Source organism: Lemur catta, chromosome 16, assembly GCF_020740605.2.
Source record: "Lemur catta isolate mLemCat1 chromosome 16, mLemCat1.pri, whole genome shotgun sequence".
NCBI lineage: Eukaryota > Metazoa > Chordata > Mammalia > Primates > Lemuridae > Lemur > Lemur catta.
Genome location: NC_059143.1, coordinates 26905761 through 26923464, shown reverse-complemented (window position 1 = coordinate 26923464; position 17704 = coordinate 26905761). Strand labels below are relative to the sequence as shown.

The 17704-nt window shown below is 37.6% G+C and overlaps 2 protein-coding genes across 3 annotated transcripts in view; one reads left to right on the top strand and one right to left on the bottom strand.

Moving 5' to 3' along the window:
* Window positions 1-16493, bottom strand: part of KIAA1328 (KIAA1328 ortholog) — a 219241-nt gene extending 202748 nt beyond the window's left edge. Inside the window, exons 1-4 of one of the 2 annotated variants that reach the window (XM_045527671.1) lie at window positions 16417-16493; window positions 9165-9200; window positions 8016-8158; window positions 1439-1533 (exon numbers count right to left, since the gene is read on the bottom strand). In XM_045527671.1, the coding sequence (XP_045383627.1) occupies window positions 1439-1533; window positions 8016-8158; window positions 9165-9200; window positions 16417-16474 (332 nt within the window). In that variant the 5' untranslated portion in view covers window positions 16475-16493. Of the gene's footprint in view, window positions 1-1438; window positions 1534-8015; window positions 8159-9164; window positions 9201-10604; window positions 10708-16416 lie in introns of those variants that run through there. The other variant, XM_045527673.1, reaches the window with a different exon arrangement.
* A 130-nt stretch (window positions 16494-16623) lies between these two features.
* The window catches only part of TPGS2 (tubulin polyglutamylase complex subunit 2), a 42418-nt gene continuing 41337 nt past the window's right edge, over window positions 16624-17704 (top strand). The window contains exon 1 of the mRNA XM_045527674.1: window positions 16624-16967. Coding sequence (XP_045383630.1) covers window positions 16886-16967 — 82 coding nt within the window. The 5' untranslated portion in view covers window positions 16624-16885. The remainder of the gene's footprint in view (window positions 16968-17704) is intronic.

The window sequence follows — 17704 nt, the reverse complement described above, 5'->3', positions numbered from 1 at the left end:
CGTAGCAAATTCCAAGAAATCAAGAACACATTATTCTTACATACCTGTGTATTAATAGTAAACAGTAATAATGAAGTTCTTAAAAAGTATAAGCACATTTGTACTAATACTATTCTTGTACCAACACACTGACATTCCATAAAGAAATTATCAAAAATCTAGCATTTTCGTAGAAAGTAGAGGACTATTAAAACCAAAACAACGTGCTATTATAATTCGAGTATTTTCCAACTTGGAAGCTGAAATAAAATGGGTCAATCAGATAATAATGGCAACTCAGGACCATTAATAAATAGTGTCAAACTAATGGTAATAGCTTTTCAATGCCATCAAACACATGTGATAAGGACATCCACAGCCATCCATGTTGTAAATAACCTCACAAGAAGATCATCTTCAAATACCGAGGGTAACAATTAAATGTGTTCCCAATAAAAGAACACTGTTTGAAGTTAATGACAACTCTACTTTAGTAACTAGATCAGCCAAAGAATTCTAATGAAAGAAGTTATTGCTTATCTCAGGTAATACACCAATTCAGACTAAGGCATGCACTTTGAATTCTCACATCCCCAAAACATCACTTTTTTTTAGTCACCTTGATACCTATGATTCTATGACTTAGAGTAATATTCTACAATTATTATTTTAAGACCGCAATTTGAAAAACATTTTGAAACACACCTAATATTTAATCAGAAATAAAGAAAAAAACCCACCTACTACTGTTTTCAAATATGCAATTCAATGATAAAAACTAGTATAATTTATCAACTTTTAGGTATAGTCTCTCCCTAAATTTAACTTTTACAATTTGTATTAATACATTTCTCTATAAATATCTTCATTTATTTCATTTTAAGACCCCAAAATTGGACATGTATATTGATGAAGAAATTATACATACAAAGTAGATGTGTCTCATACATATCATTAATAAACTGGAGTAGTACTTTCAAACAGCTTAGAACTATCACTCTCCAATTCAAAATCCCTTATTTCAAAGCATTAGGAGTTAGCAAAGAGACAACAGATACTTTTGTCATAGACTAAAATAAAATGTTCTTTTCTCTTCATATGTTGAAGCAAAACCAAAGGTAACAGCTATGCCTCTGATTACAACATCAACCTACTTCAACAGCAGAGCTATGTTTCACACTTTTCCCTCTTGCTAGGTGACTGCTGCAAATATTTCCATCAAACAATTTGGGAAATTAAATAAGATAATGTAAATTGGAGAGTGGTTTGCTGCTGGTGTTTCCTTTTTTAACCTTTTTAGATTTTTTTTTCTTGCCTTACAGTGTATCCTTTTTTCTCTAAAACTTTTTGCTCCCATAAGATCAAACACACAATGACATCAAAACATATTTGTAATTTTCTGTTTTCAAAAAGAGTTTCTCTCATATAATAATACATTTCATATAAGGTTTTGTCTTACCTGGCCAGTTCTTTAATCAAGTTTGCAATGCGTCTTTTGTCTTCAAGACATAAATCCTTCAGTGATGCACTCTTTATTTCTCCCCTGCAGGAATTCTAAAACAAAAAAATCTTTTAGTTAAACTAGAAAAAAACTGGATTTTTTCTAAAAAAAAAAAACAATTTTTAAGTCTTTTCAAGAAACCTATTAAAATAAGCATAGAAGGTGAAATTTCTTAGATATCTTTTATCTAGAGGAACACTATCCTACCTGTTTCATTTAAGCCTGCTGTGAACTAAAAACAGGCTAAGGAACTAATTGTCCACTAGGGACTTCATGAAATCTACACAGAAAAGCACACAGAAAGAACTTAAAAGCAGAATATGTCCCTGCTTAAATACTAGGGAATACTAGGGAGATAACCTTCCCTTGGGTGAATGTCACAGAAACAAATACCTAACAGAAGATACTGAGAACTTTTTTTACACCATAGCCCCTAGGCTGCTTAAGGGTATACTAAGTTTGGCAGCAGAGGCACCAGTAACTAAACATCCAAAATATCCCAAGTTCATTCCAAAGGGTACTAGACCAAAGAGTAATAACAGTGATAGCTAACATTTATATCTAGTGCTTACCACATGCCAGGAATAGTCCAAATACTTTGTACTTATTATTCCATTTCATTTTCACAACAATGCTATTACATAGTTATTATTCCTATTCTACATTAAGGGTAGAATACATGAAAGGGTAGAAGACATGAAACTCAGGGAATCACAAGGGAACTACAAGAAACACATAAAAGGAGGGAAGTATGATCCTTGACATTTGTGCAACCACTAAAGTAAGTTAGTCCAATTACTTCTGGGAGCCAAGAAGAACTGAAGACCCCTAAAATGAATCCTGGAAATAATAATAACCAAAGGTGGGAAACAAGGTAGGAAAAGGAAATGAAGAAAAGGATATGGAAGAAAATAAAATAAGTTTGGCTTTAGAAATGTTCAATTTAAGATGCCAACAAGACATTCCTGTGGAAGTGTCTATGCAGGAAGTTGGAAAGGTGGGTCTGGCTCTAAAGTTAGAGAAAAATCATAAAAATTTAAAACTCAGCCATATGGTATTATGGATGATGTTTTGGTTTTTATTATTTTCTTTGTCTTTTTCTATGCTTTAAAATGTTCATTAATAACTATTATATATATTACCTTTAAAATTAAGAAAAATGCTAGTTTTTAAAATCATCTATAAATCTAAGAAAACTAGCATTTAATTTAATTAATTTGACTTTAAGTTGGTATTTGAAAGGACAGAAGGAGAATCAGAAGCATATAATATTGTGGGGAAAAAAAGAAGAAAGAAAGAGTTGCAAGAAGGGTGTGGGGTCAACAGTGCTAATGATCAAAAATGTCAGATAGACAGGGGAAAGAAGGCACTAGATCTGGCAAAGGAAGAAGTTGCTGATAAACCATGAAAAGATATTTTAATAGGGATGCAGTGAGTAAATGAACAAACAAGAGAAACCCTTACACATAGGCAAAAACTTTAGCAGCACTGGGTTTAACAGCACAAACCTGAAAACACAAATGTCTGTCAACTAAAGAATAGTAAAACTACAGCATATTTATACAATGAAATTCTCTAAGTACTAGCTGTTATGCTTCTAACTTGCACTGTCCAACCCATCCTTCCATTCTCTGCTTTGAGATAGTGAGTCTAAGACTCTGGAAACCTCATTTCTCCTTGCCACCCAGCTCTCTGTTAAACTCTGCCAATAGAAAGAACTAGACAGAGACCAGGAGGAAATGGCATATCCCTTCATGTTTTCTTCGTGTTACTATCAGTGTCACCCCTGTCAGAGTTCCTCACCCTGGCAAGAATAGCCCATTCCAGTTCCAATTTTTTCTAGTCCTTACAGAACCAGCCTTTATCTGGCTTCCTCAGGGATAGCAGCACCAGCCAAGCTAGTGCCCCATCAACAGAGGTTCAAGTTTCAGACATAAGGAGCTCCTTCTCCAAGATTCTAGGTTTTAGTAATTTCAATTTATTCTACCTGTTCATCCAGTTCTAGAGATCATGGTAGTTTCTTGCAGTTTCTACTTTCATGATACCTTAATGTTCCCTTTTTGCCTTTCTAATACCTATTCAATAATTTTTTATGTTAAATATTCTCATTTAAAATAACCAACTAAACCCTGAATGAGACATCAATGAAATAAAATATAATTCTATACAAAATAATCTCAAGAACATAATATGGAGCAAAAAAGCAAATCACACAATATACATAGTATGAGCTCATTTATATAAAGTCCCAAATAAATATAAAACTAAATACTGTTTAAAAACAAATGTGTTTACATAATATGTAGTGTAGTGCAAATACAGAACTTGGTAAACTATGGCTGCAAGCCAATTCTGGCTCATTGCCTGCTTTTTCAAATAAAGATTTATTAAAATACAGCCATGGTGAGTCATGTCAGGTGTGGAGATCAGATGTCAGGTTTGTGCATTTCTTTGTTTTTTGGTTTTATATTCGGAAGAATTACAAGCTGGGGCCAGGCTGGGATGACAGAACAAATGAGCAAGCCAAACAGATGTAAGTAGGCAAAGCACCAAGATTTATTGAAGCACAGTCTGTTTTGGAGAGGGAACAGGTCTATCTCTGTGAGTGGAGAAGACTCTGAGTTTAAAGACAGAGTATAGAAAGTACAGTATACTCTCAGAGTCTGTAGTAAGTGGACTATTTGTAAGGAACAGCGTCACCCCAGGGTTAAGGTCTGGTTGTTTTATGTTAATTCCCAATAATATGTTAAGTTGTGGGTGGAATATTCATGAATTTTGGGTGAAACGGGTGGGGTGTTTTCAGAATGGCAAGTCCTCTCCATTTTTACCCTTGTAAGACAATTTTGGGGGGATGCTATGGCATTTGTAAACTGTCATGGCACAGGTGGGTGTGATTTATATTATATTAATGAGGGCAGGTCACTTAAGGACACTGTCATTTGTGTGTGTGTGTATGTTTTAAAGACCTCCCCCCTTTTTTGGCCTTGATTATATATTTAATTTGTGGTTTTTTAATCTCTTTTTGGTTGGCCAGTCCTTGGAGACCTCCTGTTGTAGAGCAAACATCTGTTCAGTCCTTGGAAACCCCCTTGACAAGGCATCTGTTCCTTTTTGGGAGTTCCCTCTGGTCAATTTGTTTCTCCTCTCCTAGACAAAGTATCTCTTAGTGTCATCTGTTCCTCTTTCTCCCTCCTTATCCCTTTCTAACAAGTCATTTACATATTGCCTATGGCTCTTTTGATGCTACAGTTGCAGAGTTGAGATGAGACAGCTCTTATGGCCTCCAAAGGCTAAAGTATTTACTATCCGGCCACTTACAAAAAGTTTGCCAACACTTGATATAGAAAAATGAAAGAATGATAAACATAAAGTTAAGGATAGGAATTACCAAAGAAGAAGATATAAAGGCATTCAAAAGGAATATGTAAAAAACTATCTCTATTCACAGATGAGATTATCTTATATATAGAAAACTGTAAGAAATTCACAAGAAAAGCTATTCGATGAGAAATAAGTGAGTTTAGCAAATTTGCGGGATACAAGATCAAGTCACAAAAATTAACTGTATTTCTATACATTAACAGTGAACAATCCAAAAATGAAATTAAGGAAACAATTATAATAACATAAGAAAGTACAAAATACTTGCTGATTCTACAATTCCTATGGAAGCCTAAGGGACCCAGAATAGCCAAAACAATTTTGAAAAAGAAGAACAAAGATGGAGGACTTACACTTTCCAATTCCAAAAATAGAAATAAATCAATGCAATAGAGAGTCCAGAAATAAACCCTTACATTTATGGTCAACAGATTTTTGACAAGGGTGCCACAACAACCAAAGGAGAAAAGACATTCCTTTCAACAAATGCTGCTGGGATAACTGGATATCCACATGCAATGAAATTAGGTCAATACCTCACACCATCTAAAAAATTAACTCAAAATGGAACAAAGACTAAATATACAAACTAAACCTATAAAACTCTTAGAAGAAAATACAGGCATAAATCTTTGTGATCTTAGATTAGGCAATGATTTTTTAGATACGACACTAAAGCACAGGAAACAAAACAATAGATAAATTGAAATACACCAAAATTAAAAACTGTTGTGCTTCAAAGGACACCAATAAGTGAAAAGACAATGCACAAAATGGGAGAAAATATTAGCAAATCATGTATCTGATAATAGATTTGTAGATGGAATCTAAAAAAACTCTTCTAACTCAACAACACAAAGACAGATAACTCAATTAAAAAGGATCTGACTAGATATGTCTGAAGATGATATACAAATGGCCAAGAAGCACATAAAAAAATGCTCATCAACATTAGTCATTAGGGAAATGCAAATCAAAACCACAATGAAACACTAACTACTTCACATCCACTATCATCAAAAAGATGGACGTAAATGTTCGCAAGAGTGTGGAGAAATTGGAATCTTCATACATGGTTAGTGGGAATGTAAAAGCCACTTTGGGAAACAGTTTGGTACTTTTTCAAAGGTTAGACACATAATACCACAGGACCCAGCAATTCTACTTCTAGATATATACCCAGGGGAATTGAAAACATATGCCTATACAAAAATCTGTCTATGGATGTTCATGGCAGCACTATTCATGATAGCTAAAAAGTAAAACAACCCAAATGTCCACTAACTGATAATAAATGATAAACAAAATGCATATTCAGCCATAAAAAGGAATGAAGTAATGATACATGGTACAACATAAATGAACCTTGAAATCCTTGCTAAATAAAAGAAGCCAGTCACAAAAGGCCACTTATTATGTGATTCCATTTATATGAAATGTCAATAATAGGCAAATCTATAGAGACTGAAAGTAGAATAGTGGTTGCTAGGGGCTGAGATGACTGAGGAATGGCGAGTGTCTGCTAACTGGTATGGGGTTTCTTTCTAGAGTGATAAAAATGTTCTGGAATTAAGATTGTGGGAATGGATCCATAACTTTGTAAATATATCAAAAAACAAAACAAAAACAAAAATAAAAAATACCCCCAAACCCCAAAAGGATGAACTTTATAAGACTGAATTTTATGATATGTGAATTATATCGCAATCAAAAAAAAAAAGACAGTTGACTACTTAAAGCAAAAGTCATAACAAATATTTTGGGATTTGTGCATAGAAGTAAAACGTATGACAATAATATCAAAAACTGTCAGAAGGGGAGAAATGAAGTACACTGTTGAAAGGTCCTTAACTATAGGGGAAGTGGGAAAATATCACTTGAAAATAGGCTGTAGTTAAAGATGTATACTGTAATCCCTAAAGAAGCCACTGAAATAACCCAACCAAGGGTAGCCAAGAGAACAAAAATATGAACTTATATTCATAATAAGTTCAATATAAAACAAACAAACCATTATGTAAAAAATTTTCAATTTTTGATAAGAACTTGCAAATTCAACTATTCATACTCTAGTGTGAAGTGGGTACTCTGGGAGTACAAGAAACACAAAGCAGAGCTTTTGAGCCAATCACAGCTAAATCCTATAGGCCATTAAACATAATCATTAGTAACAACAAACTAGATATTAGAAATGTCTTCAAGGGATTGAAAATTTTTCTATAAAAGGTCTGATAGTAAATGTTTTGGGTTTGTTGGCATACAGTCTCTAGAGCAACTCTGCTACGATAACACAAAAGCAGCCATAGACAATATGTAAAATAATGAGCATAATGGTTGTGTTCCAAGAAAACTTTATTTACAAAACAGGCAGCAGGAGGATAATGGCCCACAGGCCACAGATTCCAAGCCCTGACTTGAACTCTGGTTGGGGAAAGAAAACACAACAAAAAGTAAAATAAACTGGTTGGATCGTACATGCACAAAAAAGAATACACAGATACTATTACAGAGGTAAAGATGAGGGCTATAAAAAGTAAGAATCTTTGTGATATTATTTTCCAAGTGAAGGAAATAATAATAATGATGATGACGATGCAGGCTAATTTTTTTTTAATAAAGCATCTTTCTTGAGTGAAAGGGTTCACCCATCAAATAATAAATTCTCAGCCAGGTACAGTGGCTCAAAGTCCAGCACTCTGAGAGGCTGAGGCCAGAGGATTGCTTGAGCACAAGACTCTAAAGTTGCAGGATCATGCCACTGAACTACATCCTAAGACCCTGTCTCAAAAAGACAAAATAAAATAAAGTAATAATAATAATAAATTCACAAGAATATCAAAAAGGATGCCTAATTTAAAAAATTTTTATCAATTTGCTTTATTAACGCCACACAGATCAGAATGTGGGTCTTTTGAGACATACCAAGATCATACATTTTCTTAGCTAAGGCTTAAAGAAAGTCTAGAAATTTTAGAGCAAAATCCCTGAGTAATCTACTTTATATCAAACCCAGCATCATCAAAGAATCCTGGAATCCACTGTATCTTTTAAGATGCTTATAGATCACCCAAGGTACTTTCAAAGGTCCTTCTACCCTTATTGGTCAGAACTTGTAAAGATTGGAGAATAAAAAAAAAAATAAGCAATTACTGACCTGTTCATCTACAGAATCACCTGCACCTTTTAAAGACTCCATGGAGATTGAAGTATCAGTCACCCTGGAAGTCTTGACTTTAACATCAGCTTTTTGACTTGTCAACTTGTGTCTTGATCTGGTATTTCCTTCTGTAGTAATTCCTAAAGGTTTCCATTAAACAAGATTTCAAAATTATATCTTATTCTCATAAGCCTTTCCCCCATCAACTTATTCCTTGGTATCCTCTACTTTAGCAACCTAATGGGAAAAACTCTTACTTCATTTTAAAGCTTTTAACATATGAATTGTGAAAAGTTTACATTTTAAAAAAATACGTTAAAGATTTGATTGAAATTCTTTTAATTTTTTGAAGATTATATATTTTAATCTACATTTTTTTAAGTTTTAGGAATTCTTTTTATTTCAGACTATTATGAAGGTACAAATATTTTGGATACATGGATTGCTTTTGTACTGCTTGAGTCAAAATTACAATTGTGAAATTTTTTTAACTTTTTAATTTATTTTTTTAGAGATGAGGTCTCCTGTGTCTCCCAGGCTGAACTTCAACTCCTGGGCTCAAGAGAACACCTTGCCTCAGCCTCCCAAGAGGCTGGGACTACAAGCATGTACTACTGTGTCCTGCTCAACTGAATTATCTTTAAAAGGTGTTGTGAATGTTCATAAGTCACATTAAAACCAATAAATTATAATATGCCACAGATACCTTAACTTAGGGGAAATCAAAGATGTTTTTCACATAGTGAGGGTGACCTCAATGGTTTAGTTTTATGATTCATATAGTTATAACCAGTAAACTTTAAAAAGTCTCTTACATGTGTCCTGTATCAAGTTTTCGTACTTTTCTTTGAAATATTAAATTTAGGCTATCATTTGTAAAATAAAAAAATAAGAAAAGTGTCTCTTTCCTATTAATACATGAAGTATTCTACAAGTTCATTAAAACCTGACTTGCCCATCCAGTCCGTAAGATGAGCCAGTATTTCAAACTTTTATAGGGTCATGCCAAATATTCAAAAAAAATTTAGGTTCTGATGCACTGTTCTGCATCCAGTCATACCTACAAAGTTGTCCTAATGTTTTATTTTCTCCTAACACTTAAGGACCAAAGGAAGCTTCCCAAATTTTAACATAAAAAAATCATACCTGGAACATATACTACTGATTGTTCTTCATCAGAAACTATGCAGGAGAATATGAAGGAAAATACAATAAAAGATTACCCAATATCCAAATGCTGTCTCTGTTCTGTACATGTTATAATTTATCACTTCTTTTGACCTGGGAATTTATAACTTTTAAAAACAAAACTAAAAAGCAAAGTAGTGGAATTAAATGTAGCAAAATTAATATTCTTTAAAACTTCATCTTTGTATATTCATAACTGATGTTTTATAAAAATTTTGGAAGGCCTTGTTCCATGAAAATGTATCTACTTATTCCCAAGTGGATTAACCTACAATATACATTCTGCTGTTAGGTTCCTTTCCATTTCCTTTCCTTTTGTAAACAAGGAAGCAAGTGCTCCAGTTTGGTCATTACTGGGGAACTGACAAGTTATTTTAGGCAGAAAGAATTAAATAATTTCAAGATGGGCTTTAGCTTTGAAGAACAAACACTGTTTGAGGGCAAGTCAATCATGCAAACCCAAAGACAATTATTTACTCTTCTGCAGTGCATTCATGAAATGTCCCAAGAAGCCCGACTATTTAAAAAGTAGAAGAAATTTAAGTCAAAAAGAACTACTTTGAATTTCAAAAGGAAAAATTTAGAAAGGCTAAGATCATAACCTTGCTACAGAAAGAGAACCAATATAATATGAAAGTTTTCTTTCTAGAAACAAAATTTTACCGAGAACTCTATCCGAACCCAGATATGTCCATAATTTGGTAACCTTCTATTACACTTCCAGGAATGACATATCTAAATTTTTTTTTTTCCAAATGAGCTACAAAATTTCAAAGTCTTCTGTTCTTCTTTAATAAAATGTTTTCAAAGATTTCTAGACAAAGCAATTATTAACTATATCCTTCCTGGAAAAGGCTAGAATAGATTTAACAACATGTTCAAAAGGTTAATATATTTCAGCTCAGTATCAACACTAGTAATGGAATCTTTTCAAGGAATACTGATTGGAAATACCTAGACTCCTACAAGAATTTAGGAATACTAAGATGGTATGTACTGTCTGAGCTTCCAGTTAGTTTCTAACAGCTCTCTGGAGCAGCACATGCACTGTAACAGCTTCAAAATTTTGGCTATAACTAGTACCCCTGAGTTTTCAATTCCCTTTAACATCAGAGATTGAACTTAGAAAGTTTTGGGAGACACATAAGGCAAGTAAACAAACAAATTAGAACCTACTACTCCATGGAAATTGATAACTAATATGGGAACAAAGAATCAATTTCTAAATTTATTGGCACCTGACCTAAAATAGCTTTATAAAATTAAATTCTACAGGCTCTTCAACATCAAAAACTGATACTTTTTAAATATCCTTTGAGATTAGCCCACAGTCTAGCACACACAATAGGTGCTAAATAATTATTTGCTGTTTGAAATGTACACGTGGGAAAAAAGTACCTGGGGGGAAGATATCCAAGACCGTGATGCAAGATAGGCTCCATATAGCAGTGTCTTCAATTAGAAAATACAGTAACGGTGAATTTTCACTATATTCTCCAAGGATGATCTACAGAAAGACTATGTAACTGAGTCCCATAAAACATACTATACTTCCCTAGACAGTTCACAACGGAGCCTGCTCACAGCTGGAAGAGACCAGCCCCTGGGGACCCCACGTAGCTTCTCCTTCCTTTGGATGCTCAAGGTATTTTTCACTTTCTCCTTATTTCTCCCATCCTTACTCTCAGCTAATAACTTTGCTTCCTATTTCTTTAAGAAAAGCAAACTATAAAGACCTTCCCTAAGCTTTTACCAGCATACCTGACCAACTTTCCTGTATGTATGCCCATATACTCTGCTTTCCTTCTTTGTGCTATGGATGAACTATTCACGTTCCTATCACACAAAAAAATACCATTTTCTTTTTACTCAAGGATATTGCTTCTGGTATTCTCTTTCTCCTGAATCAACCATTTTATCCTATTAAACTTTTTCCATTAGCATACAAACATGTAATAATTTTTTTTTCTGAAAAGAAAAAAAACTCTCTTGACTGTCCCCAACTATTGTCTTTCTTGCTCCCCTTTACAGTAAAACTTCAGGAAAGAGTCATCTAACACTTAGTGTCTCCAATGCCTCTTCTCCCAATCAATCTCCAGCTGAACCTATCCCAATCCAGCTTTTGACTCCATCAATCCAGTACAACCACTTTTAACAGTTACAATGGCCTGCATCATTAAACTCACCAGTCAATTCTCAGGTCTCTTTGTATTTGATTTATCAATAACTTTTGACATAGATGACCACTCTCCTCCTTTTTTGTTTGCCTTCAAAGCAAGAAACAACACAGCAAAAAAAAAAAAACAAGCAAAAAACCACCCAAATTCCCCAACTTTTTTTGCTTGGCTTCAAAGATACCACAGGCTTACAATTTTCTTCCTACTTTTCTAACCATTCCTTCTCAGTCTGCTCAGACTCCTCTTCACCTATAAACCTTGGAGTGCCCCAGGGCCCATTCCTTGGAACTTTTCCTACTCATTCCCTTGGTGATCTCATTCAGTTCTTATGTCTTTAAATACCATCAATATGCTGACTTCTTTCTGGCAAATCTTTAGCAGGAGCCTATCGCCTAAACCTGACATTGCCACTTACATGTAAAAAAAAAAATCTCAAATTCAACATGTCCAAAACCAAAGTTCTAATCTTCGCTTCAAAAGCTGCTCCTCCCACAGCAACCCCCATCCCACCCTCCCCAGTAAATGGCAATTCCATACTTCCTTCCAGCTGCCCAGGCCAAAAACATGGGATCATTCTTGACTCCTCTTTCACTCACACTTCACATTCAGAAACTCCTGCTTGCTCCACCTTTAAAACATACCTACAGTCCAACCACTTCTCGCCAACACTATCGCCTTAATCCAAGTCACCTTCTCCTCTCACCAGGATTATTGCAATAAGCTCATAACTGCTCTCTCTCTCATTTGTGTGCATGACCCCTCAATAGCCTATTTTTCAGTGTTCAGAATGATCATTTCAAAACTTATGTCATTTCTCATTCATATTAAAAGACATTTTGAACTGCACAGCGGGTTCTCTCTTTCTCTCTCTCTCTCTCTCTCTTTCACACACACACACAGCCAAAGTATTTATGTGGGCCTACAGTGCTCAAGATCTGATTTCTACACCCCATTACCTCTCTGATCTCATTCCCTACTACTTTTCCCCTTACTCATTCCTGGCTTCCTTAGAGTTGTTAATGAACTGTGCAAGCTCCTACCTCAGAGCTTCTGTGTTTATAATTTCTTCTACTCAGAAAGTTCTTTCCCCCAAATCTTCATGGTTCACTCTCTCACCACCCTTAGGACTTACGTCATATGTCATAATGTCATATGTCACCTTCTGATGGAGGCTTTCAGTTCCTAACCACATAGGTACTCAAAATTGCAAAAATTCTCTATTCCTGCACCCTGTCCCCCTCCCCCTACTACCTGCCTCTTTCCTATTTTCCTCCATAGTATCCATAATCACTGGACATAAAATATATTTTATTTATTCATGGCCTCAACTCATCTCACCAAAATATAAGCACCAAGTGGGTGATGTTTTTGTCTTGTTTTGTTCGATGTAGTACCCCAAAATATAAAAGAATCCCTGGCCAGTAGTAAGCCATCTATGAAAGAATTAAATTGGCATTTATTTAATTTTATGAAGCATTGTCCAACTTTCAGTGTTAGCTATCTCATTCAAAATATGCAGACAAAACCTATTACTTCTAGCTATACCTATAACAAATTTCTTTTCAAATATAAGACACTCTAAATAAACTACCTTCAAAAGTTTTCAAAAATAAGAAGATATTTGAAATTGCCTCTCTCCAACCTATCCTTTGTCATAATCTGTAATCTATCTTCAACTCATTATTTTAAGAATCCAAATATTTATCTTCTTCAAATACAGAATTTCCTAACAAACATATATTTTATGGGGAGGTCACAGAGACATATTATATACCAAACGTGTATTAGACATACTAATGGGTTACATGTGCCACTTCACTTCTACTTTGATTTCTTTGGAAGTGCCTCAAAAAGACAAGTATAGCAAGTTATAAAGCATCTTTAATGCTGATACCAATCTATCCAAATCCCTAGAATTAAAGTAGTACAGTTGTCCCTTGATATCCTAGGCCTTCTGGATCCTTGAGTGTGGCCTTTTGGCTGAATCCAAATTTTACAGAACAAATTCTTTTAATTACGGGATTTGCTCTGTGAAGTTTGGATTCAGTTGAGGGGCTGCACTTGGGGATCTGGAGAGCCACGTGTCCTTGAGACCACAGGTTCCCCAACCCTGTCCTAGGATTGGTTCCAGACCCCCATTCCCCAGTGAATACCAAAATCCATGGATGCTCAAGTCCCTTATAAAATGGCACAATATTTGCATATTATCTACACACATCCTCCTGTATAATTTAAATCATCTCTAGATTACTTATAATACCTAATACAATGTAAATGCTATGTAAATAGTTGTTATACTGTATTTTTTAATCAGTATTATTTTTATTATTGTATTTTTTAATTTTTTTTCTTGAATATTTTTGATCTACTGTTGAATTGCAGATGCTGGATCTCAGATACAGAGGGCTGACTATAATTAGAAACCCAGGGCAAAAGTAGGAAAAACGATCTCTATCCCAGGTCTCCAGGGTCTAAAGAAAATAAACTTAGTATTGCCCACTGTACTCTATCTAACCTACTGAGTTTGAATCACTTGCCAACATTACATGTATATGCAGTTATTATTCACAACAGAGATTTTTCTGGGTTGGTATGTTATTTTTACAAACACATGAAGTCTTGGTCTATGTTTTATTTGAAAACTCAATGGCAGAGATTATAGTAACTGTAATGGTTTTCACCAGGTCAAAAATATGACTTGCAGTTCAAATTTGTTAATATCAAGTTAGTAATACTGCTAATGTTAATACATTTGAGTGTATTTAAGCAATCAAACTTAGACACTGCAGAAACACTAACTTCTTCTGACATTACTAGGAACTATAATGGAGGAGGAATGCAATTGATGACTGATGGGGCATATTTTGCTGGAAGATTTAACACATAAAATGACAAACATGGCATACTCATTGTTTACACTATGTACTAAGATATACCTTGTGCAAAATAGCACTGCTGAATCATAATGTGCATGAGATGCATCACTCACAAGAACAGTAGGAAAGGTGACATTCAGTCATAGATGATCTGTCCTCTCATGATGGAAACATCCAACATTAAGAAATCTCTCAATCACATTTCTCTAACTGTTTAAGTGAAGCATTGAAAGTCTTTTTTTCAATAGTGTGAAAAGAATACCAGATTATAGATACATACTTTTTCATCTTTTTCTTTTGAAAATTCTACTATAGAGGCTCTTGTGTAGTCTGGAAAATCAATGTAACAAGAAGAGATCAAGATCCAAAGACACAAGACTAAAGCAAATGATTCATAACTATCATTACACTTTTCAGTAAATATTCAGTAACAAATTTACATTTGACATTGTTTTGATGTCCTATGGAGATTTAAAATGAAAATATCTGAAGTTGGATGTTAATTGGTCATTATGTGGAATAGGCTGAGTTAAAAGGTGACACTTTTAACCTTGCAATTCCTTTCATACATCAGAATTACTACAGAATGTAATCACCACCATTTTTTCCCCATACAATTTCAATTCCTCACTGTCAATGAGAAGAGTATTTTACAATAAATTTTGGAAGTAAGAAAGAAGGTAAGAGATAAAGGAGTATATATGGTTTTTACATGAAATAAAGAGTGATATGACTATATGAATAAGTGAGAGTACTGAGCAGCTAAGATCAAGAGTACAGGTTTAGTCCATATACTTGTTAATTAACTTATTCGGTCCCATTGCAATAGATTGTCTCACTCCAACCATTTATTCTATATTGGAACAATACCATTGGTTGTTATAAGCTAATAATCTTCAAATATCTCCTCTAACACAAGATCCTATCGATGCAGAGGCCCTGCCTGTTTCATGAGAAAAGACTCATCCCCAATTTCCTGACTTCCTAATCCAGCACAGCTGTTCCTAGTGCAAATATTCTGATAGGTAAAGGAAAACATTTAATTTGCCCACTGCACTAGTGTGCTTTCATCCACAGTGTAGGTACATGATTTCATTTGCTTCTCACCAAACTATCAGAGACGAGTGGTGATTATGTTTAGTAAGTGCATAACACTAAACACAGAGCAATACAGAATGCAAAAACACACCCCTCTCCACACATGACAGTCTAACCCTACCTACTAACTCAATAAGGGGAATTGATAACAAGATTTTTTAAGTTTCACCAGGAACTAAGTAGAATGCCCAAAGAGTGATTCTGCCAAAGGTAACAGTAATGCTTCAACCGATGCCATCACCAATCCTAGTGAACAGACAAAAAGATACAGGCACCCAATAACACTGATTGCCCTCCCTCTAATGAACACCAAGTAAATTATGAAGAACAAATCTCAGGCTAGAATAGTCTACCTAATCCAGGGAAAGAACCACTCATGCCACACAAACATGTCATCATAGCCATTGAACTGGAAATACCAGCACAAGGCTAAAGAGCTCCACAGCTTCTCCACCCCAAAACAATTCAAAAACTTGAATCCCTGCCAGCGGTGACCCATATGTACCACTCAACACTGCTTCATATCTTACATCGTAAACAGCACCACCAGACCACGTCCCAGTGAAACCAAGCCCCAGTACGGAAATATATCACCACTGAAACGCCTTTGAAGTCCGACAAGGTCCTGACTTACTCCTAACTGCACAAATTAAGGGCAATCCTAAATCAAAACAAAAGGCCCCAAGTCCAGCAAACACCCACTTTTCCCTGAACCCCAAGCTCACTCCGCACAATCAGTCGGCCTGGGGTCACTCTGGGGGGGTCGGCAGAGGGACCTCCCCAGCCCCAGGCTGGGCCACGACTCTACGCTATCCTTCCCGAGTTCACCCTGTTGCGCGTCCCCACAACTGTAATTGCAGCCTGGAGACAGTATCAAGCTCTCGGCCACCTAATACCCAAGCAAAGGGGAAGCCCGGCACCTAGACTGAGGCCGAACAGCACGTCCCCACGCCGGGGTTAGCGCCGAGCTTCTCCTCTGCACTCACGAGTCCCACGCGACCCCTCACCCCTCGCCACCCCGAGGGCGCCGGCGCCCCCTGCCAGGCGGGCAAAGGATACAGTCCCGGCTCCAGAACGCCGCGCCGCCCGGGCGGGAGGGGCCCGCCACGTCCGCCATCTTGAAACAACCGCCACTCGGGGCGTCGCGTCGGGGCCGCCACGCCCCGGCCTCCGGGCTCAGTCCCCATTGGCCGCACGGCGCCGAGGCCCGCCCCCGCTTGCGCCGCCGGCCCCGGCGGGGCGAGAGGGTGCGGGAGGAGGGCGGGCTGCGCGCCGGGGGTGTGGTGTGGGGCCCAGCCCGCGGCGGCCTCGGGAACGAGCGCCCCGCGGAGCTACTGCTGCCAGACCAGCGCTGGGCCCCCATCTCCGCCCCGCCGCGCTCCCGGGCGCCGAGAACTACGGCTCCCGGCACGCCGTGAACTTGACGGCCGAGGCGCTGAGGCGGGGTCGGACCCTCCTCCGGCCCGCCCCGCCCTCCACACGGGCCACGGCCGCTTTCCCGGGCGCGCGCGGAGCGGGGACGCGAGCCATGGAGAAGTCGTCGGTCCCGTTGCTGGGCTGCAACAAGCCGCACCTGGAGAAGCTGACCCTGGGCGTCACCCGCATCCTAGGTGAGAGGGGACTGGAAGCCGTGGAGGGCGGGGGACGGGCCCGAGCGGGTGTGGATAGAAGAAAGGAGGAGCGGCGGGTTGCGGTGCGGGGCGGGCGGCGCGGCGCTGGACCGTGTATATGAGTGGGCGTCAATATCGTGACCTCCGTTGTCAAGTACGAAAGAGGGGGAGCCGCGTTTGCCGGGAGCATTCTGAGACAGAGCTGGAAAGCCCGAAGGTTCCCCCGACTCGCCCCGCCCGAGGTGCCACCCTGGGGCTCAGGAAGGAAGGGCAAAGGCGTGCAAGGGGGAGGCAGCAAGCACCTGGCGTTTGGGAGGTTGGGTCTCCCGAGAGGCATTCTGAGCCTTGACACCTTCCCTGAAACCCAGGCCCTTCCTCTGCTAGCAGTGAGCCGGGGGAATGATGCAGCCAACCTCGCAGGGCAGCAGCTACCACAGGCCTGAAGTGGTCGAAAGGAGTCAAAGCTTGCACCACTGAGTGGGTTAGAGTTTTTCTTTTTATAGAACGTTTATTTAGTACCCACCACTATGTTAAGAGTCTGGGGCTACAAAGATGAAAAAGATACGGTTCTGTGAAAAAATAGACTGGATCCCTAGAAGTGTGAAAGGAGGTCAGTGATCTATTGTTGTTCAGAGGTAGCACAGAGGAAGAGGGGACTGCCCTTACCTGGCAAGTTAAGCAACATTTTCCAGAAGAGATGATGCTAAATTTTGAAAGACAAATGGGAAGTAGCAAAA